Below are 25,891 nucleotides of genomic sequence, written 5' to 3' on the forward strand. Positions count from 1 at the left end.
TAGAAGCATACCGGTGTTTGTGGGTTTTCGATAGATGCTAAATTGTATTTTGTTCGAGTCCCGGGTAAGCGTGAAATTTAGAAAGTTTAATGACTTAGTATCCGTATCTTCCCTTTCCAATGTAAATTTGAGTCTAGAATGAATATTATTAAACGAATGTAAAATATCTTGGATAGTACTACTATCGGTAATAACTAGAACATCGTCTAAATACCTCCCATAGTATGTGATACGGGGACGAAAAGGTGTCAAATGTATCTGCTCAATCGTTGAGAGATAGATCTCTGACATTAAGCCACTCAGGCTCAAACCCATTGGTAATCCAAAAATTTGTTTGTACACCTTGTCTCGAAAGGTGATGTAGTTAGCCTCAACTAATAGTTTAATTAAGTGAAAAATCTCCTTTATAGGCAGCTTCGTATAATTAATCGGTGTCGAGTTTTTATTTAACATATCCCAAATAATATCTAATGTGTATTCAACGTTTACATTCGTATATAATGATGTAACATCTAATGAGAATAAATTGTCATTGTCGCCGAGTCCACAGTCTTTAAGATTATTAAATAATGTATCGTAATTCTTAATCCCAAATTGTATAACCTGTCTAAAAGGTTTTATAATGTTATATACATGTGTGGCTAAGGCTGAAAATGCCGAGTTCCTGTAGGAAACAATAGGTCGAATCGGAAATCCAGGCTTGTGTAATTTTACCTGACTATTTCATTATTGACTATTTCATTCACTTCCTGTCTCTCCAGTAGTATACAATCGATACACACAATTATGGGAGATTTTTTGAATGGCTTGGTACAAAATTACATTAAATCTACACTAAGGTACTCGGCCCAAAGTTACCATATTTCTTTCCTAAAATATTGCCTTCAAAACAACATCGTTCCGAAGTTTGCCAGGGTGAATTTAAATCAAAAAATTTCAGGCATAAAACAACTATCACTGGCGACATCACGTAATATTGTTAAGCTTGCCTTAAAATCTCGATATTCGGATAAACAAAAATACCTTTCCCAGGTTAGGAAGCTTCGCGATAAATTAAAAAATTATCTACATCCGAACGATTGGTCTGTATTGAAGACCTCCATAGATTTGCGACGGGAAGCACAAGGCTCAGAAATAAAAAACAGACACGTTAATAAGTTGCAAACATTATCGAATAGTTCAAGACACGTTCATGCGAATTCTAACACATTGTCGCGAGCTTGCGACCAAGTTCACACGAGTTGGGTGACATCCCCCCCACAGACACATAACGCACTACCACAGAATATGTCGGCTAGTTCACGAACACCCCCTCACCCAGTATCCAACGAACCGACATATCAACAGGTTACAAATCTTTCCTCGTGTACACTATCGCAGGACCAGATTTCACTTTTATCCAAAGGATTAAATTATAATTTACCACCTCGAAAGCTGCCAAAAAAACAATGCGTAATTGATATTGAATTTGGACTTCGTAGTGTTCCACAAAAAGATGTATTTATTCAGCAAGTTAACCAAGTAGTGAATAACATAAAAGAAACGCGACTTCCTAAATTGAATACACATGACAGTTCAGCTTTACGAGAACTTCGAGAAAATAAGGACATTATTATACAGAGGGCAGATAAAGGAGATACAGTGGTAATACTAGATAAACATGATTATATTAATAAGTTAGATTCAGTTGTATCTGATAGCTCCACTTATTGTGAAGTGGACCCGACACTGTTTACCAATTTGGTAAATCAATACAATAAAACGTTAACCACATATCGAAAAAACGACTACATTACTATGGTTCAGTTGAAGGAATTGAAGTCCAGAACATACAATATTCCTGCACTTTTTGGTCAGGTAAAATTACACAAGCCTGGATTTCCGATTCGACCTATTGTTTCCTACAGGAACTCGGCATTTTCAGCCTTAGCCACACATGTATATAACATTATAAAACCTTTTAGACAGGTTATACAATTTGGGATTAAGAATTACGATACATTATTTAATAATCTTAAAGACTGTAGACTCGGCGACAATGACAATTTATTCTCATTAGATGTTACATCATTATATACGAATGTAAACGTTGAATACACATTAGATATTATTTGGGATATGTTAAATAAAAACTCGACACCGATTAATTATACGAAGCTGCCTATAAAGGAGATTTTTCACTTAATTAAACTATTAGTTGAGGCTAACTACATCACCTTTCGAGACAAGGTGTACAAACAAATTTTTGGATTACCAATGGGTTTGAGCCTGAGTGGCTTAATGTCAGAGATCTATCTCTCAACGATTGAGCAGATACATTTGACACCTTTTCGTCCCCGTATCACATACTATGGGAGGTATTTAGACGATGTTCTAGTTATTACCGATAGTAGTACTATCCAAGATATTTTACATTCGTTTAATAATATTCATTCTAGACTCAAATTTACATTGGAAAGGGAAGATACGGATACTAAGTCATTAAACTTTCTAAATTTCACGCTTACCCGGGACTCGAACAAAATACAATTTAGCATCTATCGAAAACCCACAAACACCGGTATGCTTCTACATTATAATAGCTACCACCCGTTCACCTACAAAAGATCGATTATCTTTAATCAATTTCTAAATGCCTATAAATATTCAACGACGGATTCTGCTTTAGACTCAGAAATACAAATATTAACTAGCAGATTCTTGAACAGGGGTTATCCCATTAACACAATAAATCGAATTAGGGTACAAGGCTAAGGATAGGATACAAAATACTGCACCAATCAACAATAGTAATATCAAAAAATACTTTATTTCTGTCCCATATGTTGAACAGTGGCACAAACAGCTTAACAGATTCTTTAAAGATACCGAATTTAAAATTATAGCTAGGCCTATACGGAAGTTACACACTATACTGAACAATCGCTCGGTTCTTTCGGCGTTCGCAACACAAATTAATGATCTAGTATACAACATTTCTTGCGGTGATTGCGACTCGTCTTATCAGGGTTCGACGCGGTTTTCTCTTAATATCCGTGTAAATCAACACGAAGCCTCAGTTCGTGCTTCTCGTTCAGCAGCGTCAGAATTAGCCTTTCATGCCATTAACGAAAAACATACTTTTTTATTTAACGAGGCCAAAATACTTAACGTTCAACGTAATTATACGCGACTATTAATTGCAGAAACCGTTGAAATTAAATTACACGAGAATTTTGTTAATGTTCGGCGGCCATATTTGATCTCCGATGCGTGGACCTTTACGCGCATGCGCGAAGACACATAATCACTATTTAAGTTGCAGGTTTAGCCTGATTCGGTAATTTTCATTCCTGTGATCACGACAGTCGGTCGAAAAGCATTGTCAGCTTCAGGAAGGAAAATCGTTTTGAATATTTTCGTTAGATTCTTTTAATTGCGTTAATTTGAATTTTAATTGTTTTGAATTGATTTTGAATTGTGTTAAATTGATTATTTAATTATTTATATTTTACTTTAATTATTTATATTTTACTTTAATGTACCGGTAAGTTGTCGATTTTTTCGTTTTTTCCGTTTTAATTTCTGGAGGGTATCATACGGAAGTGTTCCACGTACTATATTGAGGTAAACTCCTCTTATTAATTTACTAACTTAGAATTTAGGTTGGTCGTGTAAAAGTGAATAAAAATTGCGTAAAAAAATTATTTTTGCCAATTCGCGTAACTCTGAATTCGCATAAAAAAAATTCGCATAAAAAGAGGTTTAGGTGTGTATATATATATATATATATATATATATATATATATGCTGTGTAACCGAGAAAGTATCAGGACACTCCTTGATGAATATTGTGTTTAGTGTGTCAGAAGACTCCGCACATGCATCATCTCAAACATACTAATATCCAAACCTTTTATGAGAAAAAGGTTTGGATAGCCTCAAAAACTTATTGAACATGTTTGATGAACCAGAAAGATTATTATTTGTAATAGCTATATAGTGCAAGAAAGCAACAGGCTTTTGCTGCACTGAAAAAAAAGAAAAAAGAGAGAGAGAGAGTACATAAGAAAATACAAATTATGCACTTCTTTTCTCACATAAGTAACTATCCAGTTGACTTTAGAATTTCTTAAAACTATCAGCTGCAACTACTGCAGAATCAACTTGTTCCAGTAACCAACAATTCACTGTCTAAAAGAAAACTTCCTACAATATACTCTAAACCTTTCCCGTGTAATTTAAATTTATTGCCCCTAGTTCTGGAATTCTTTATAACAATGAAAATTCCACTTTCATTCATTTTACTAACCCATCTCAGAGCCTTATATATACCTCAACCAGGTGCCCCTAAGGTGTTATTGCCAAGTTCTGTAGTCCACATAATCGAAGTCTTTCTTCAATTATGTGGGCCATTTTCACCAATCTCACCCTGTGAGTTGCCTGTCTTTGGACTCTTTCGAAAAGCTCAATGTCTTTTTGTGGATGATGTTTCCATATGGGAATACAGTATTCCAAATACAGTGAGACTTTATTTGAAACACTGTAATTGCCTTATACAGTGGGATTATAATCTCCCTATCTCTACATATATTGTTATAAAATATTGCTCAATAAATCATTGATAGGACACCATGGGCTTTTCTGGCTGCCTTTTTACACTGCTCAGAAAACTTCATATCGCCTGTATCATAAATCCAAGATACCTTTCTTCTTCTATTGTTTTTGATTCAACTCCACCAAGTGTATAAGCTATTTTGGGGTTGGTATTCTCCAAGTATAAGACCTTGCATTTTGCTGCATTAAAACATATGCCACTTTTCAGAGTGTTGCTTGGCACTCACTGATCACCAACAACTCTCCTAATCTTTACATCATCAGCAAATTTTGACATTGCACCCTCTGTCCCTTCATTTGTGTTGTTTATGAAAATCAGAAATATTGGTCCAAGAATCAATCCTTGGCAGACCCCACTTCTACCTTACAGTCACCCTGCAACCCATCTTAGAATCTTTCTAGTAATCCCAACTTGTTTCACTTATACAGTAACCTTTCATGAAGGACTGAGTCAAATGCCTTGTTAAAATTCAAATAAACTATGTCAAAATTGATTCCTACATCTAGCTCATGAGTAACTGTGTCAAATAGCTTTACCAGGTTAGTTAAGCATGAGTTTCCCTTAACAAAACCTTGTTGTTTCCTGCTGAATGCCATTTTTATTGAAATGTCCCTAGATTGCACTCTTAACTATTGCCTTTAAGATTTTCCCTACCACTGAAGTCGAACTGGCCTGTAGTTACTGATTCATTCTTAGAACCACTTTTTATGTATTGGCAATATGTTGGAACTTCTCCAATCAAAAAGAATCTCTCCAGCGTCCAGTGATGCTCTCATAATTAACTTAAATGATTCGACACTCTCTCCCACCTCCCTCAAAATTATGGTAGTTTCTGTCTAGATAGCTGCACATAAGCCAAATATCACAGTCTTCAATGCAAGATGGCATTTGGAGCAGTATAGTCCTTGACATTCTTATGTTCATGATATTCATCAGTCTATGACACTGACAGAAGGTGCTATGGAGTAAAAAAATCTTGCTGCACAATGTTTTAATTCAGTGCTTGTATTTGCATGTGAAATTGCCCAGAGTTGTTTCTTATTGGAGCACATTATCTCAACCATGAAGTTTGACAGAGGCAGTCTGATGGTATGGGGCTGGTTTGTACTTGGTCCATCTGTGATAGTGCCCGAAACCATGAAGCATATGAGCATAGACATTCAGTACAATTATATAAATATAATATTTATATTCTTCTATCTTTCCAAATTTTTAACAATAGAATCATCAATGTATAGCCCAGTACCAGTTTCCTTTTGATTTCTTCTTGGCTGCTTCCTTTATTTGTGAATAATGATCTCAGAGATATAAAGTTGTCGGCCAAGACTATTTTTGGTAAGGAACTAAATTAATTTTTGAGCAATTTGTGATATATCAACAATTATTAATTTAATTTTACTATAATTAATTTTTAATCCTAGTTTTGTGCCGTCATAGTTGCCTTTCAAGTTAAGTTTTCGTTTAACATTAGCATTAGTAGAGACATATGATGTAGGAAAGCAAGCTTATGTAGCATCAGCCAAACAAAAAAAAAAAAAAAAAAAAAAAACTACCCATTTCATCCATCCATTCACTCCATATGCTTGTCTAGTTCTGCCTTGAACTTATTTAAGTTCTCGACCTCTGCTACGACATCTGGAAGTTTCTTCCAACCATCAAGCAACCCCTGGCTAAAGGCAAATTTCTGCACTATCCTTGGTTTTGCCAATGATAGCACTATCCAGGTATTTTTCCAGTGGGGCAAAGACAACTTAGTTGATTTCAATCCTTCTAAAAACAGTCCTTCTTATATCTCGCAAAAAGGACTCTTCTGCTCCTAGCTTATTTTTGGCGACACTCCAATTTCTAGGCAAGATGATATATCTCTTTTGGGGATTACCCTGACTTCTAATCTCTCTTGGCACAAGCACATTACAAATATTGCTTCTTCTGCATCTAAAAAATTTGGTTTTCTCTTTTACTTTTTTTCCAAACAGCTGTTCACTCTGTATAAATCGCAGATCCGCCCTACCATGAAATATCGTTCCCGCATCTGGGGCAGTGCCCTCCAAAACCTCTCTCAGGTTTCTAGATTCCATTCAGAAGAGGGCAGTTTGGTTAATTAATGACTCATCTCTAACAGAGTCTCTCCACTCTCTGTCTCACAGACGTACTGTTTCTGCTGCATGCCTTTTCTACAGATACTTCCATGGGCACTGTTCTTCGAAATTGGCTTCTATAATTCCCCATTCTCTCTTTCAAAACAGTTCAAACACGTGTGGCCACCAGCTAACATCCATTTACTGTCCAACATCAAACTCACAGAACCAACTTTTCATCTTACCCATTTATTCATTCAACTGCCGTTTTCTGGAACAACCTTCCTTCATATGTATTTCCTGAAAATTACAGTCTACAGAAGTTCAAGTCTAATGTCAACAAATATCTTCTTTCATCTTCTCAACCTCCAACCCATGCACAGTACTAAGTATGATTGTATGATTCCTTCTGCCTCAAAGGTAGTACTTGTGCATATGTCCATTCCAATATTCCCTGTCAGAGACTTGGCAATTTGGAATCTCCTCTTTTCGATCTTCTCTGGCTTAAAATCTCTCTACCTCATTGTGTCAAATTCATCTGTTGTCTCTACCATTCTCCCAATTCCACTAATCACTTGGAGCTCTTTGACTTCCTCTCTTTGCAACTTGACTTTCTCCAGTCCAACTTTCCTAACAGTGAGGTAATTTTCCTTGGTGATTTTAATGTTCACAACTACAACTGGCTTCTGTTTTCTAGTCACAATGACCTAGCTGGTCGAGATGCTGGGGCTTTTGCAGTTACTAATGACCTTGCACAGATTGTTCATTTACATACAAGAATACCGGACAATCCTAACCATACAGCCAACACGCTTGATCCTTTTCTCACAAACAATCCTTCTAAGTACACGGTCGAAGTTAGTGGTCCTTTAGGCACCTCAGATCACAACTTAGTGATTGTCTTTTCTCCTATGGAGCCTTTATCTCATGGCTATTTCCAACCTCGTATTGTTTGGCATTACAAGAATGCAAAATGGGATGACCTGCGAGATTTCTTTTCTTCTTTTCCTTGGTGGGATTACTGTTTGAAAACTTCTGATGTCAACGTTTGCTCAGATTGTGTCAGTGAAATTATTCTTGTAGGAATGGAATCCTTTATTCCACACTCCACTTTAAAATCTCGTCCTTTATCTAAACCTTGGTTTTCCAATAAATGTGCTAAAGCTGTTCAAGAGAAGAATGTTGCATATCGTAATTGGCTTGTTTCCAAATCTTCAGTTTCATTTTCTGCCTACACCAAAGCTCGCAACAATTGTAAAGTAGCTATTAATCAGTCCAAACTAGATTTTGAACAGGCTAAGAGTAGAAAACTTGCTTCTTGCCCTAATCGTAGCCAAGCATACTGGTCTCTTGCCAAAGCTATTGGCCGCAACTTTTGCCCATCTCTGCTCCCACCTCTTTCAAAACCAGTTGGTTCTGTTGTCACTTCAGCCGAGGATAAAGCTGACCTGCTAGCATCCCATTTTACTTCTAACTCCTGTATTAATGATCTTTGCAAAACACCTCCCACCATTCCCAACATGCTCCATTCAATGCCTCCTGTGGTCTTCCGTCAAAAGGATGTCAGAAGGATTTTGACAAACTTGATGCTAAGAAAGCTCCAGGTCCTGATGGTATTTCTCCACTTGTTCTCAAAACCTGTTCTCCTGAACTTCCTCCTCTTGTTTGCCGCCTTTTTTCACTTTCTTATTCCAATGGTGTTTTTCCTTCTGCTTGGAAATTTGCTCATATCCAACCATTCCTAAAAAGAATGACAAATCCCTCCCATCCAATTATCATCCCATTGCAATTACTTCTACTCTTTCTAAAGTAATGGAGAAATAAATTAACTGCCAACTCTTAAACCACCTAGAAACCTTCTGTCTGATCAATGATTGCCAGTGTGGATTCCGTCAGTGTCGATCCACTGGTGATATTCTGGCTTATGTTACCCATTTATGGACAAATTTAATGGAAAAGTTCGGTGAAAAACAAGCAGTTGCTCTTGACATCTCAAAGGCTTTCGATCGTGTTTGGCTTAAATGTCTCCTAAACAAGCTACCATCTTATGGTTTGCCAACTGTTTTTTGTAATTGGTTATCCAGTTTTCTCTCTGATCGCTCATTGAGGGTGATGGTAGATGGCTCTCTGTCTTCTAACTTTTCCACTAATGCTGGTGTCCCCCCGTGATTCAGTTCTTTCCCCCACTCTTTTCCTCTTGTATATTAACAACCTTGTTCCATTGACTGGAAATCCTATCCATAGTTTTTCTGATGATACCATATTGCATTCCACTTTCCATTTTGAGAAACCTTGCCGTGCTCAATCAGCTTCAACTTCTCGAATATCTGCTACCAACTCCTTAAATGCCGATCTCCAGGTAATTCTCCAGTGGGGCAAAGACAACTTGGTTGATTTCAATCCTTCTAAAACTCAGTCTTGTCTTATATCTCGCAAAACGGATTCTTCTGCTCCTATGCTTATCTTTGGTGACACTCCAATTTCTAGGCAAAATGATATATCTCCTTTGGGGATTACCCTGACTTCTAATCTCTCTATAAAATCAGTAAAATGCACTACACTTTTATCGTGTATTAGAATCACATCTTCGGATATAGGAATGAATTTTGAATGCCTCTGTGATATTTTTCTAAAGCACGTTTCTGGAGGTCACATTTATAGAGGTCACAACCATAAAACACTAAAAAAAAATTTACAGTTTCTGGTTTATTGGGCTTTTCTGTTAGTGCAATAAACGGGTAGAAAACTTGATCTTATTGCATTTGTGATAATACCAGTAGCTGGAATTCTATGTTTTCATGTTATTATGGTGAAATGTGTTTCCCCTTCACTAAAATCAGCTCTTCATTTCTATATCTCAACTTCATGTCACTTATGTGTGTCGTGATAGTTCAAATTTGTGTGTGCCATGTGATTTGTTATTGATTGACACTTACTTTTTTTTTTACTGTTTTAAATTTTACTACCCAAAAAAAAAAAATGTCAGTGAACAGAAAGAGAGATGAATTTGAGTGTAAAAGATAAGTTACAAATTATAGAAATGTACAATAAATTAAACTTAGGCAATATGTCTCAAAGGGAAGGGGCAGTAAAATTAGGAGTGCTTCAGTCATCATTATTAAAGTCACATCACACATTAAACACTAATGTGATTAGTGAAACCAGAAAAAGGCAGCATGAAGGAAGCTGCCAAACAGTAGATGAAGCTCTGTTCGTTTGGTTCAAATAGACCAGCTCATTTAATGCACCAATCAATTATAGCATTCTTCTTCAAACAGCTAATGATTTTGCTGAAAAACTATATGAAGAGTTCGAGTTGACTGACAGATGGCTGACATTGTTTACAAAAACTTCAAGGAGAAAAACAGGATTCCAATGGTTCTGCAGCTGACACTTGGTTGAAAACCTCTTGGCAAACAGTGTTAAGCACTTTTAATCTTGCAGATATTTTTAATACAGATGAAACAGGGCTACCTGAGACCATTGTGTGATTTTTAAATATTCCTCTGAGTCTGCAGGAAAGAAGATCATGGACAGGAATACTGTTCTTTTTACATGCAACATTATGGGAACAATCAAGATAAAGCCGTTAATTATAGAGAAGATTAAATAGCCTAGATGTTTTTAAAGGACTAAAACAGCTGCCCGTTGAATATGCCAATAATACCAGTTCTTGGATGACAGCTTCTTTACTTGAAGATTATCTTCGTAAATGGGATTGCAGTTGGATAAAAAAAACAAAAAAAATTGCATTAGTTTTGGACAACTGTCAAGCTCATCCAAAGTTGTTGACTTTCAAAAACATTGAATTAGTTTTTCTACCTTCGAATACCACATCACTGATTCAACCTCTCAACCAGGGAACTAAAAACCTTTAAGACCTTTTATAGATAGGATATGAGGTGAAGAATCATCCAGTGTGTTGATGAAGGTTTGTGAACATCATCCAATATCTCAAAGCAGATAACTGGTCTTGATGTACTTCATATAACAGGGAGTGAATGAAGTTTGCAAATTTTATAGGCACCTCCATAGCCAGGTGGGAAGGAGCAGCAGTGTGTAGCACACGCTTCTTGATTAGACCGGGGTTCGAGCCCGTCACCACCAAATACGGAGGATGCGGAAAGGTCAGGGAATGACCACCGTATATTCCCGGAGCAATATGGCCTTAGTTGCTAATGCTCCTAAAAACCAAATAACAAACAAACTTATTGCAGGCTTGAAGTGGTGGATGTTGTTGTTATTTGGTTTTTTAGGAGCATTAGCAACTAAGGCCATATTGCTCTGGGGATATGCGGTTCATTCCCTGACCTTTCTGCATCCTCCGTATTTGGTGATCATGGGCTCGAATCCTGGTCTAATCAAGAAGCGTGTGCTACACACTGCTGCTCCTGCCAAACTATCTACGGAGGTGCCGAAGTGGTGGAACCCATGTTTAGTCTCGAGAGCAAAGCTCCGGCAAACCCCCGTCTCTTCCATCATGCAGTATGATTGATGTCTTTTGGGGTTATAATAGACATCATGGCAATATCCAATCTACCATATATTTCGAGGTACAACTCTGAAATGTTGTTCGCAGGCCAGCTGCTACAGAGTCCACCGGACCGAACCTGTTGGTAACTTTCTGGATTAGCTAGTGTATAATCTTGCTGCCTCTACTCTGCCAGTTAGTGACTGGAGGGGGTCCGAGTAGTGTGCATGCACAGTCATTGTCAAGAAGCTAGGTATACCCTTGCCATGTGTACGCCAAATTAAAAATTTCATTACTTCATACAGCATGGCCTCCCAACCTTTACTTACTACTGAATACATGTTGTTTGGCATTACAAGAATGCAAAATAGGATGATCTGCGAGATTTCTTTCCTTGTTGGATTACTGTTTCAAATCTTTATTGTCAACATTGCTCAGGTCGTGTTAGTGAAATTATTCTTGTAGGGATGAAATTCATTATTTTTTCACACTCCATGTATGCACTCCATTGTATGCAATACTTTCTTTGCAGTTTGCAATGTAAAGACGAGTACGCGTATTAATCTTTCTCCTGGTCGGCTATTCTCATTCAGACCGTAGTCGTCAGGCCACTGCACCGATTATCATGCACAACAATTTATTAGTGCTATTTGTATAAATGCGTATTATTTTTAATTTTATTTAACTTTGAATTTTTAATTTTAATTTTAGCGAATCAAGATGTCAAGGAAAAGAAAAATTGATTCCGAATGTCATGTCTTCAATGAACTTTGGTCGATTAATTATTTATTTTAAAAGGGACAATAACCAATGTACCTGCCTTATATGTAACGAAGCAGTTTCTGTGTTGAAAGAATGTAATTTGAAACGGCATTATACGACAAAACATGTGTCAACTTACGATAAACTTCAAGGAGAGTTGCGAAACAAGAAATTTCAAGAGCTGAGCTTTGATTTCAAGAGGCAACAACAACAGATGACATTATTATTATTATTACTAGCCATATGGTGCAAGGAAGCCTGAGGCTCATGTTTCACTAATCAGAATTTAAATTTAATTAGAGCTAGTTTGCAAGCATCTCAAATCATTGCTGAAGGGAGGGTTTTTACTGATGGCAAGTTTGTGAAAAGAGTGTGCCTATCAATTGCAGAAGAAATATGCCCTGATCAAGTTAAGCACTTCGCTGCTATAAGTTTATCAATGTCAACTTTAACAAGAAGATTCAAAGTCTTGTCTACTAATGTTAAAGATCAGCTAAAACAAAAAATTACAGATTTTATAAATTTTTTGATTGCAATTGATGAAAGTGAAGATATTACCAACTCAGTACAGTTCCTCATTTACATATGTGGTATAAATCAAAATTTTGAAGTCACAGAAGAACTGGCTGCACTTGAAAGCCTGAAGAATAGAACTTCTGGTGAAAACATATTTTATAGTGTATCAAAAGTGTTTGAAGACCTGCAGCTTGATTGGGAATTGTTGACAGCAATTACGACCGATGGTGCAAAGAATACGGTTGGAAAAAATATTGGTTTCATCGGCCATGTTAATAAATATTTTGATTCCAAAAACATCGAAAGACCTATACAATTTCATTGTGTTATTCACCAGCAATCATTGTGCGGTAAATTTTCGTCTTCAAACTCAATCATGTTGACTATAATTAGCATTGTGAATTTTATAAGCAAAAATGGCCTGAACCATCGTCAGTTTAAAATTTTCTTGGAGGAAATTGAAAGCGAATATGGTGATTTTTTGTATCTTACGGAGGTGCGATGGTTGAGTCTCAGTAATGTGTTAAAAAGATTTTTTCAACTCAGAACTGAAATAGACATATTCATGAACGAAAAATTAAAACCAGTCCCAGAATTAACAGACTCTAAATGGTTATGGGAACTTGCATTTTAAATAGATATTTGTGAACATTTGAATACATTGAATAAAAAACTTCAAAGTCGCAATCTACTTGTAAATGACTTGTTCTAGAATATTAAAGCATTTCAGACAAAATTAGAATTATTTAAAAATCAAATTGAACAAAATAATTTTTCCCATTTTTTGTGTTGTGAAAGTTTATACAATAAAATGCCCAATTGTGATTTTTCTGCTGACAATTTTGTCCGAAATCTTGAATTATTGATGGAAGCATTTGTTGATTTCGAAAACAATAGAAAATTACATTATTTCAGAATCCATATGATGTAAATGTTTCACAAAAAGATAAACTACAATTAGAAATCATAGATCTTCAGAGTAACGATAACCTGAAAACATTTTTCATTGAAAAATGAAACAATTAACTTTTATAAAACTTTTGACAGAAAATGAATTTCCAGAATTAAAAAAATTAGCAAGAAGAATAATTTCTATTTTTGGTAGCACTTACCTATGTGAACAAACATATTCAAAAATGAAATATATAAAATCCAAACATCGATCAAGAATGACAGATGAACATTTGCAAGACTTTTTAAGATTGGGAACTTCTACTATTAAACCTAACATTTCAATTATTGCTAAATCAAAACAACTACAACCATCTCATTGATTAGTTATTTCTGTAATATCAAATGTGATTATAATAATAAAAAATTGTGATTTTTAATATGACTATGTCTTTATTTACAATAAATATCCCTCGTTTATAATTTTTCTATCTTGTACACCCCATTTGACCTGGTGAAGTTGCTAAAATTGCATTTTTTGGTTTACAGTGTTTTTAGCCGTCAAAATTGCACCGACTCCAGCCCGCCATTTGTTATGAATTTTCTATGTTGCCCTCCGATGAAAAAGGTTGGGGACCTCTGATCTAGAATATAGAATATTGATAAGCAGCATGAACATATCTCTCTCTATAGATTAAAAAAGTTTTCCTCCTACTGATATTTATTCGAGCCAATGGGAGAAGACGGCGAGGCAATTACATCATTACAAATGCAATTAATTATTGACAACTGCCCCATAATATTTACCAGCTTGTGCATGCTTCACTGACTAACATTTGATGTTCCATTGTAACATTTTTTGTATATTAATGAATATTGTATATTTGTAAATAGTTTAGTTTTTTGTAAATATTTTAAATATTTGTATAGTTTGTAAATATTTCAGTTAAATATTTTAGTCCTGCTCTTTCAAATGCAACAATATTCCTCATGCATTATGGAATCCGAAGCAAAAGGCCTTTCGCTAAAATCTATTATTTGGGTACCACTTGTCTCCACACAGTGGGCGTAGGGATAAACACCCTAGGCATGTCAACCTAGGAGGAAAGGGGTGGGGCTGAACAATAAGTGGCACCTGTCAATCACTGCCTTCCTGACTTTTAGTCAAAGTATGGGGTCGTACCCATGATCTGAATTTTTACCAGGCCTTTTCCTAAGTGACCTATGTAAATAATTACATAGGTCATTTCCTGATTAGTGGGTGTCTTACGTATAAAAGATGTAACTTGTTCCGTCATACCTCTACATATTCATAGAAAAGCATGGCTGGGGTTTGGGGAGCAAAGCGAGCAGGGGGCAGAGCCCCCTAGTAGGTCATTAAAATTAAATAACAGTATAAAGAAGTGTGGGGACATTTCATTAAATACAAGTATAAAATAACCAGTATTCTACACTAAGACACCATATGGAGTCTTGGTGTAGAATACTGGTTGAACTGAGGACCCAAAGTCCTCAGTTCAATTGGTGTCTGGCATGATAAACTCCAGTTATATACAGTATCTGCAATTTTGCATTTGCATGGAATATTATGAACATAGAAGAAATAGTGCCCAGATTTATTTTTGTTTTTAATTTGTAACTAAGGCTTCACCCCCTGCTCACTGCGCTCACTTCTTTTGATAAAATAAAATACTTACCAAAGCTTTCGACACTGTGTGTGTCTCTTCCTCAGCTAGGAATACATCAATACATTACATATGGAAATCAAGAATGGTACCATGTGGTTATGCTAGATAAACAAAGCATGTGCACGAAGTTTATCTAGCTTGACCATGCTAAAACAGAAGGTTATTTTACCACAGTAAAAGCTTCTGTTATGTATTTTAGTATTTGTTACATATTACTATGTAACCTGCACCCTCTTCTCCCATTGGCTGAATAAAAATCACTAGGAGGAAAACTTTTTTAATGTATAGAAAGATGACACATTATGCTTTAGTAAACCTAGTGTGCTAAAAATTTGGTTGCTTTTACAATATGACTAGTGTGTTGGAAACTTCTGTAGTTTACAGTTAATGTTTAAAATATATTTTTAAAATATTGTTTACAATTATTTCTTTTGTTTCAATAAATTAATGTTAAGATTTATTTATGCTGTAGTTCAAAGGAATCCGTCATCTGTAATGGAGAAACAATTAAATTTCCTTCTTGAAAGACAAAGATTGTTCAGACAAGCTGCTCTGGAATCAAAGAGAAATGGAGATATTCAGCAGGCTAAAGAATATCTTCGTATGAGCAAGGTTGTTTAAGTATATAATTGTTACTTTATTTTTAAAATTTATTTTTCATTGATAAAGTCTTTAAAATTTCATAAGAGTTACCTCTATCTTTCTCCATTTTGATAAAAAATTTTTATAGTCCAAGGGGAAGCAATACAGACTTTATCAATTTACTATAAACCCAGAGCAACCAAGGCTCAATATGTCCTATGTCTAAATCAGATTTAAAATTTCATAAGAGTTACCTCTATCTTTCTCCATAGGATTTCTTCTCCTCTAAACCCTCAAAATTAACTCCAGTTTGGGCTCACATTTGGTGAGTATGGGCTTGGCACACCCAGGGTCCTGAGCTTGATATCATCATTCTTCTCTTTCTTGGTGATTCCTTTCTACTTTTGACACTTTCTCTCTCTCTCTCTCTCTCTCTCTCTCTCTCTCTCTCTCTCTCTCTCTCTCTCTCTCTCTCAGGAATTTTTTTTGTCTGGTGCAGCATAAGCTTCATGCTTCCTTGCACCAACCATATGGCTAATAATAATAATAAATAATAATAATTCGACACCTTATTCTTGTTTACACATGGTTCAAAATTTAAAATGATTAAAATATACACTTCATTAAAATCTTATAAATACATTCTTAAAAAAATCCACCTTCAAAAAATGCCACCTTTGCTGAATAAGGATGTAATCAATCTGATTCCTTGTTTTATGATCAGGAGATTTCTATGTGTAGAGCCTTCTCAGGTGTTGCTGACAGCAGGTTTTACATATGGCAAGACTGTTCAGATGACAAAATTTAATTAAACTTTCTCCCCGTTCATTTCTAGTGCTAAGACAATACCTACCACATTCCGGACTATAAGCGACTGTCTTCCCTACTTTTGCATTGAAATCACCAATGAGTATAAAAACGTCCTTTTTTGGGACCAGATCAAGAGTTGCTGGGAGATTTTTATAATAAACATCCATATCATCATCTATGGATGTTGATGTTGCAGCATATGCAACTAAAATTGTGAGATTTACTGGTTGGCTGTAAAGTCTAACCATCATCATTCTACTATTAATAGGATTGTATCCAAGAAGAGACCTTGAACATTCCTTATTCAAAATGACAGCAACAATGTTCTTTTACTTGGTCACTTCCAGAAAAAACAACCAAAAACTCATTTCCAGTTTCCCATTTCCATTTCCAAAAATCCATTTCCAGAGGATAAATGCACCCTTTAAAATTCTTCTTCTTCTGGACAATGCACCTAAACACCCCCCCCCTCCAGGATTGTTGATGTTACCATTACTGTTATGTTCCTGCCACCAATTTTGACGTCTCTTATTCACCTATGGATCAGGGTGGCATTGAAACTTTCAAAAGTTATTATTTCCAGTGGACATTTACTCAGGTTGTTTTGGATACTGATGGCAAACATCAACCTTTTGTGGAAGATTTTTCGAAGAACTATGACATCAAGAAAGCAATTCACTACTTTGGAGATGCATGGGCATGCACAAGTTTCACAGCCTTGCATGCAGGGAGTTTAGAAAGAGATTTGGCCTGATGTCACTGAGTTTTATAACTTCTATCATGAAGTTGAACTTTGCAATTCAATGTGTGACATCATTGCCATTGCAAGGAGAGTTGGATTTGAAGACATAGATGAGTCCAACATGGATGAATTTCTTCAATCCCACACAGGGGAGCTCATCAATGAGAATCTTCTCAAATTGGAGAAAGACTTAAATGAAAAAGATTATGAGCACCCTGTTGTTGAACCGGTTAAATACCTTTCGACAAAGCAAATGGCTGAATTTTTAAGCCCATTGACAATGCCATTAGTATCATTAATGAGAATGATCCTAACAGAGAGAGAGAGAGAGAAAAGCACTAAAGTTCCTAGATAGATTCGGAACTCTTTGGCTTGTTACAAAGCACTCTGCAGGAAGAGAAAAAAAAATGCTGTCCATTAGCTCTCTCTTGACTATTTCTTTAACAGATGAAAATTCAGTCCACCAACCCAGGGTCTGTATCAGTTTATTCATCATTTGATTAAATTAATTACAGTCAATGCTCTAATTGAAGAAAAAAATAAATAATTGCATTTCTTTAAGTTTTCATAGATAGTTATTTTTCATTTTGGAATGCATCCCTATTTTACCCATGTAAAAGTCAATTCACTTTACATGATTTCACTTTATGCAGCAATTTCTCGGAACCAATTAATCGCATAATGCAAGAGAGAGATACCTGTAATTTCAGTACAACCAAAGAACACATATGCTGCTATCTTCCAGAAATGTCAGTCAGTACCAACAAATAAATGCTTTAATCCTGCCCAAATGTTGACTGGGCCCAATCTGAACTCCCAACAGTGACATAAAAACAAAAATTACTCTGTAAGGTTACTGAATCAAAATGTGATAGTCTTGTCTGTGTAGGAATCATAATGCAAAAGTTGTTCTTGTTTGACTCTACATAGGACACAGTGTTTGTACATTGCAGTAGAATTCTGTTTGATCTGACTGCAGCTTACCAGGAACTTTTATGTGAGTTCAGAACTTTTAGGTAGGGATGATAAATGAAAAATTAAATTATTTTATGATTTTCTCATAAATGAAGATGTGGATCACCAAAATAGTCCACCAACTGGAAATTTTGTCAGCCAAGAATGGTTAAGAACTACTGGTGCGATGCTGCTACACCCCCATGCTAAATAACTAGTTAGTGTGGGAGTTGATCATGGTTCTAACTCTTGTGAGTACTAAATACAAAGCTGTCAGACTTTGGATTTATGACAGAGAATCTTTTTTACAGTGGAAACTGTTTTACTTGAGTTGAGCCTTCTCCCTCTCACTGCCATAATATAATTAGTGTCAAAGAGTTCCTCCATTGTTTTCTAAAACTCAGTTTTTTTTTCACGAAAAAAAAAATAATAAATAAATAGAATTATGTTAAAGTTGGAATTCTTTAAATTTTGAGAATTTCTACTTATTTTCATGCATTGTTCTATGTTATTTGCAGCCACTTCTTAGTAGCTGTGCAGTGCGAAGTTAATTAACAATGTCTTTTGGTAAGATGCTAAAGAACTAAAATGTTAAAATAAAACATAAAATTCCAGAAGATATATGCAAAATTTTCCTGTATTGTCAAATCTAAAAGGGAACATGTTTATGTTGAGAACACATTATGATTTTTCAGTTTCAATTGTGGTAAGCATGATATAATCAGAATTTGCAAACAAATAAGCACAAGAAGAGCTTACGGTGCATAGAAAGAAATGCAAAAATAGATATTTCAATTCATTGTGGTGCTAATGATGATGATTACAAAGATAATGCATGTTTGTGTGTTTATTTGCATCTTTTGTCAGAGAACAATTTCCCTCTGAGTTTTGCTAATCATCAGGCACATTGTTCAGAAATATGTTTCACTGTAGTTAAATAGCAAAAAACTATGGTTCTGGAAAAACAAAAATAATAGGTATTGTTAATGAAATTCCACAGATAGGAAAAGATGTAATGATGGCTCTGAAAAATGGGCCATTTTTGATTGCTACATGTGGTAGTAATTAAAGTGATTCCAAGCTGCATCCATTATGGTGACCTATTATAATAAAAAAAATTGCTTAGGTTGAAAATGGCTTGATCTTAGTGCCAGCATTGGAAGGTGACTCTACGTGGTACAATATTAGATATCTGAATATCCTAAAAGCATGTGGATTCCTTCCAAAAACTCTCTGACACTTAGTGTTGATAACGTGCCTGTTCTGTTAGGCTAAAAAATTGAAGTAGCAAGGTTAATAAAAGGGGAATTGAGCACTTAGTATTGGTAGTAGCATGTGATGCAAGAAAGCAAATGTATAAAGTATCAGCCAAAAAAAGAGAAATCTTTCCCACATTGCCTGTCCACACTGTTCAATAATTTTTCTAGTTATTCCTTGAATTTAGTGAAGCTAACCACTTCCACAACAACAGATGGAAGTTCTTCCAACAGTCAACCACCTATTGGCTAAAGGTAATTCTCTGCATATCTGCAACCATGCTTCCTCAATTTGAATTTATGCCATCTCATGTACAATCTGAGCAAGGGGAAGAATCCCACCTGCATTGTTAATAATTGCACTTGTTAGTAATAGTTTATCCTTGTGGCCTTATTCATTTTTGTGCCAATAAGGGAGCTGCATGCCTTTCTGTGAAAGTGAATGAATACTTCATGTAATTTATTGTCATCTAGAAAGAAGTGCTTAAAGGTAAGGTAGAGTTAAACAATTTCAACTCATACATGCCACTAATGTAAAAAAAAAAAAAAAAAAAACATGAAGCATGTGTGAATACATTTTGGCTGTCTTTAGTTAAACAGGGGAATCTTTGACAAATCTGTTTAAAGAAGAGGTCAGGAGGGGTGAGAAAGCAATATGAGCACTTTTTAAGTTACCAATTTGAAAAGTACAAGTTTAAATCAAATCATGATTATAAAAGTTTAAAAGAAAACAAATTGAGAAACTCGAGAAAAAGAACTTTTGGATTGCAAACTTTTTGTAAAAGCAAGCCAATAATTCTAGACGTGCACACTTGTGCACAGTGTATTCATATTTCTCTCTTCTAGCTTAAATAAGGCAATCTGCTTGTTTCTTTTAAATATTATGCCAACTTTTGAAAGTTTGAAGATAGCTTTTCAATCCAACATACTCACATTTTTGCAAAAGTTTTCAAACTTCTACTTCCATTTTGGAAATTGATTACTGTAGCAGACTAAACCCAAAGGACGACTCTGATTTAGTCATCTGCATTTCTACTTCCAGAGTTGTAGAGAGTCTAAACAAGAGGAGAAAATTGTGTTCTTTTGTTCAGTGATAGTATATTGCTATAAATGTTGAGGTTGCACAAATTTCATCACTTTGGCAGTGCATCATTTTTAGTTTTGAAATTTTTTGTGAAAAAGTTTCCAGTACTCCTCAGTGTTGTAAAGATAAAGCAGGAGATCTTTCAAATCATCAGTTCCGCAAGGGTAGGCAAATCGCCAGGCCTGGATAAAATTGAAGTTGCTGTAATAAAAAGAACATATGAAAAATTTCCTGACGTATATACAATAATGTATTTGGAAGAGGGAGCTTTCCCATCATGCTGGAGAAGGACACAAGTTAAATTATTAATCAAAAATATGGATAAATTGTTAAATGAGATCAGTTCATATCGTCCCATTGCTCTCCTTCTGGTCATGGCAAAAATTTATGAATGGTTATGTATAAACCGATTGATGATAAGTTATAACAATAAAGGCATAGCATCAAGAAAACATTATGGTTTCAAGAAAGGTCTTTCAACTGAAGATGCAGCCTATAAATCCAAGTTGTGGAGAGTTGTGGGATGAGATATGTGCTAGATATTTTTGTCGATTTTAAATGTGCCTTCGACAGATTGTGGTGGGAAAGCATCCTTAATAGGATTAGTATGACAGATTGCTCTAATAAAATTTATTCTGTATTCAGGAATTATTATAGTGAACGACAAGTTGTTGTTAAAACAAGATTTAGTGATCTTGTTATTAAGCAGGAAAATATATCGAGGTTGTCCTCAGGGCTCAGTGATAGGCTCTTTTGCTTGGAACATGGTATTCGATGAATTTTTGAATGAGGAAATACCAGATGTGGAAAGTATCGCCTATGCAGATGATTTGGTTATGATTGTCTCTGGAAATGCCAGGTCACAAGTTTGAAAGTGGGGCTGACGAGGCTTTAAGCAAGTTAGCAGACTGGTCCAAAAAACATAAGTTATTAATATCTAATGAAAAGACTGTCCAAATGTTATTAAAAGGAAAACTGAGTATGAATCGGGCTCCTACTGTGAGGCTTCTGGGTGATGCAGTTCATTACGTGAGAGTAAATAAATATCTTGGACTCAAAATCGAAGAATGGTCGTATTTTACCAAACATGTTAAATACTTAAAAGAAAAAATTCGGACACTGTATACTAAGCTCCGGAGGTTGGTGCGTACTGACTGGGGGATAAAGGGCAGCGCCACAAATTTATTATATGAATGCTTGTTCCTGCCAATCATAACGTATGCCTCTGGGGCTTGGGTGCACAGAATACCAATTAATTCAAAAGCATTTGATCCAAGCACAAAGATTTGCATTATTAGGAATAACTCAAGCGTGTCGAACTGTCTCCTCAGAGGCCTTGCAGGTGGTCTTGGGTAGGGTCCCTGTTCAGTCAATGGTTTTATTGGCGGGTCTGCTGTTCCTAACAAAAAGAAATATAAACAGGACATATTTAGGTATAACCTCCGGTCCTGATAATGCAAACTTATTCAATATTAGACGTAAAATTAGAAAAGAAAAAGGATAATGAAGGAAATTTTAAATAAATGGCAGGAAAATTGGGATATATGTGAGAAAGGACAGCAGACCTATGAGTTCATTCCAAAGGTAGAAATTATGGACATGAAGAAGAAACCATGGCTACAGTTTGGACTGAACTCAATGTTCCTATTGACTGGACATGGACTCGCTTTGAGACTTAATCAGTTGGGGCTGGTGGACAGTGGATTTTGTCATTGTGGTAGTCCAGAGACATCATTGCACATTATGTTCGATTGTGTAACATATATGTTGATTTGAGGCATGAACTAGAGATGTCTCTTGGAGGTCTGGAGAGAGGTGGTCTGTGGATGATGTTTATGAATAAGTGCCTCTTCTCATATTTTAATAAATTTGTAGTCACGATTTTCAGTAGAAGGAAAAAGATACGGGAAGATAGTAGAGGCCCACCTACTCGTAGCAGGGATGGGAACTCCCATAATTAAGATAAATGGATTTAATCCTTAAGATTAATCTTTCTTATGGGAGGCCAAGTGGCCGATTTAAAAGTTTTTAATTTATTTGAGTTGAGTTGAGTTATATTATATTAAATTAACAATATGTTTTAATTAGACTAGTAATATAAAACCATTTTCATGACATTAACCATGGATGGGCTTCAGTCCAGGGAATGGTAGTCTGAAAACGGGAACTTAATGGAAAAATCATCAGTTCTGTCAGTTTCATTTGTGATCACACTAGGTGCTATTATGAAAGAAGGAAAAATTGAAGAACAGGTGTCCTTGGTTGAGGAAGTGATATGTGCAAAAGGAATCTTGAAATTTAGCTGATTATCCCAAGTTACACTTAGCATTTTAACATTCCTCATAGCAGTGCTGAATGTGAGAGATTTTTCAGCCAGGTTAAAAAAAAAAACAAAAAAAACACTGAGTTCAGATCTCTTTCTGGTGAGCTTTTGAAATGCTCTTGCTAGCCAAGTCCAGACAGCAGGGTGGGGCAAAGGCTGAAACGGTATCTTTCTTGAAGCAGTCAAAATTAGTTGTCTAACAGAATATCAAAAAAGAAATCCCAGACAGAAAAGGTACACTGAAAGGACAGAACTCATGGAATACCTGGTTTTTGGGCAATATGACGCTGTCACCTGTCTTGGTAGTGGACGAACCCACTGCTTGGTAAGTATATAGGTACACTGCATCATTCACGTAGATGTTACGGATAAATGTCGTGAGTTAACCGACTTTGAAAGAGTGATGATAGTGGGTGCCCAATGCATGGGTTATTCTATCGCAGAGGTGATACAGAAATTGCACTATCCCTGTTTGACAGTATCAAGAATACGCCATTTCCGGAATAACATCTTATCATGAATGGAGAAAGGTGGTGGATGAATGTGGCCGTCGACATCTGTCTTGCATTGTTTTTCAGCCAACCGGAGAGCAACATGGCACAAATCACTGCCAATTTCAACAAGGGAGGTGCCAGAAACATCTCCACCAAGACCATCAGACAATCATTAGCTGCAGTAGGTTATGGGAGCTGCTGACCCATCAGAGTCCCATTGCTAATACCACAACACAGGACTCGACGCCTCAATTGGGCGAAAGAACATTGGCACTGGACCTTAGATGATTGGAGATGGGTCTCCTGGTCCGATGAGTTCCGTTTCCAGTTATTTCGAGTAGACGGGAGGGTGCATATCTGGTAGAAACTGCATGAAGCTATGCACCTGTCATGTCAACATGGAACTGTTCAGGCAGGTGGATGGTTGGTAATGGTTTGGGGTGTGTTTAACTGGCACATGTTGGGACACTCTGGTACGTTCAGGGACATATCTCTGAATGGTCCAGGTTACATGTCCATCCTTGCAGACCATCTATATCCCTTCTTGATCATTGTGCACCCACAGAGCAATGGACTCTTCCAGCAGGAGAGTGCACCTCCTCACACATCCATTGTGACTAGAACATGGTGCGAAGAGCATTCCACAGATTTTACCACCATGGAATGGCCTCCATGCACCTGTCATGTCAACATGGAACTGTTCAGGCAGGTGGATGGTTGGTAATGGTTTGGGGTGTGTTTAACTGGCACATGTTGGGACACTCTGGTACGTTCAGGGACATATCTCTGAATGGTCCAGGTTACATGTCCATCCTTGCAGACCATCTATATCCCTTCTTGATCATTGTGCACCCACAGAGCAATGGACTCTTCCAGCAGGAGAGTGCACCTCCTCACACATCCATTGTGACTAGAACATGGTGCGAAGAGCATTCCACAGATTTTACCACCATGGAATGGCCTCCCCATTCATTGGGTATGAACCCTGTGGCGCATCTTTGGGTCTGTGAAAAGGTCTGTTCGAGCTTTGGATCCTCCACCCAGGAATGCAACAGAATGATGGACAGTGGTGCAGCAAGCATGGATGGAAATACCTGTGAAATGCTTTTGTGAATTTGTGGACTCAATGCCTCGTCGTTTGACTCCCCCTTATCTAGGCAAAAGGTGGACCTACCCATTGCTAGGTAGGCATCCCATGATTTCTGTCCATTCAATGTATATATTAGGTAAGCTAAAAAATACTGTAGCTCTATTTTAATATAAAATATGTATTTTGCCACTGAAATTTCATTTCTAAATGTAATCTGACTTCAAGAAAAACTTTTCTGATTTATCCAAAAAATCTGTTTTCCTCTTGTATTTTGTTGTTTTTGCCCAAAAACCTGTTTACAAATGCCTTATCTGCAGCTTTTTGAAAGTCAAAATCAAGTGATCATGTTCATCATCTAAATGATTATTCTTAAAATCATCTTACTTAATGGTCATGATAGAGTATAAACAGAATTTTTTTTTTAATAAAAATGTCTGTCTTAACATAATTTACAAGGGTAAAAATAGTGCTTTTATACATTATTCATCTGTTCTAGAATTCTAAAAATATCACTTCTCTTTATGCATCTAATATTAAATAAACACATTAATTTTCTTTCTAAACTTCAAAATGTTTACTAGATATTTTAATTTTATAAAATTTTTTCTCTTTTAAAGGGAATAGAACCCATGGTTGAAGCTACTCGATGTGGTCTTCCTATTGATGCAACAACGGTATGGTGTGGTATGCTATATTGGAAATAAGATAAAATTTTGTATAAAGGAAATAAATAATTTCCTTTTGTTTTTCACCTATCTTCTTTAATACACTCATTTGTCATTAAAATATGAATGCTATCATAATGTTTTAGGCCTATGTTTTTTTTTTTATATAGTAATTTGCCATCTTTAATAAGAAATGACTTATAACTGTGTGATATTTCTAGGAATTGTGGTGGTGATAGTAGTATATATGTAGCGAATTATTTTAACAATATCCAATGAATGTTGGAATGCTATTTTGGATTGAGGTTTGGAAAATTGGTTGATCATGCAAATTCCTGCACACTTCTGTTCCAATTTGGACATAGTGCATAGATCTGTTTGAGAATAGCATTACCATAAGGGAACAATAACAGCATTAGCAGGTGTTGCTACTTTTAGACAGTCTTCAATTAGTTCACAGTATCAGGCATTGCTCTATACATACCAAAAACTACAGTTATTCCCAACAAAACATTCCAAGGCTGCAATGCTACTGTCATCGGCCTGTGTTGATTTTACCATGCCTGAAGGATATACTGATTTAAGTTGTTTCTACTACACTCATCACTTGCCATCCAGTTGATACTTTAACAGGTTACATAATTTACTGATTCAATCACTTCTGTGTTTTACAATGTTCCTTTTACTATTCAAATCACTTTGGTGATTGAATATGACAGGTGTATAGTTATAAGTATTCATTCTTACATTTCAACTGGTGGAGGATACAATCCATTATGGTGCTGGAAATGGGTAACCATTATTACCACCTTATATTTCATGGTGAATTCCTCCATAATGACATTTAGCAGTGTTGGGCACATACTTCTGAATGCACCCTAGGTGGCA

At 36.0% G+C, this 25,891-nt stretch overlaps 1 protein-coding gene across 2 annotated transcripts in view; it reads left to right on the top strand.

The window, feature by feature from the left end:
* The window catches only part of l(2)gd1 (lethal (2) giant discs 1), a 518,195-nt gene that overhangs the window by 270,495 nt on the left and 221,809 nt on the right, over window positions 1–25,891 (top strand). For both annotated transcript variants that reach the window (XM_090373359.1, XM_090373358.1), the window contains exons 13-14: window positions 15,476–15,615; window positions 24,956–25,012. In XM_090373359.1, coding sequence (XP_090229485.1) covers window positions 15,476–15,615; window positions 24,956–25,012 — 197 coding nt within the window. The remainder of the gene's footprint in view (window positions 1–15,475; window positions 15,616–24,955; window positions 25,013–25,891) is intronic.

This window comes from Mastigoproctus giganteus, chromosome 5 (genome assembly GCF_048544385.1).
Source record: "Mastigoproctus giganteus isolate SK-2022 chromosome 5, ASM4854438v1, whole genome shotgun sequence".
Lineage (NCBI taxonomy): Eukaryota > Metazoa > Arthropoda > Arachnida > Uropygi > Thelyphonidae > Mastigoproctus > Mastigoproctus giganteus.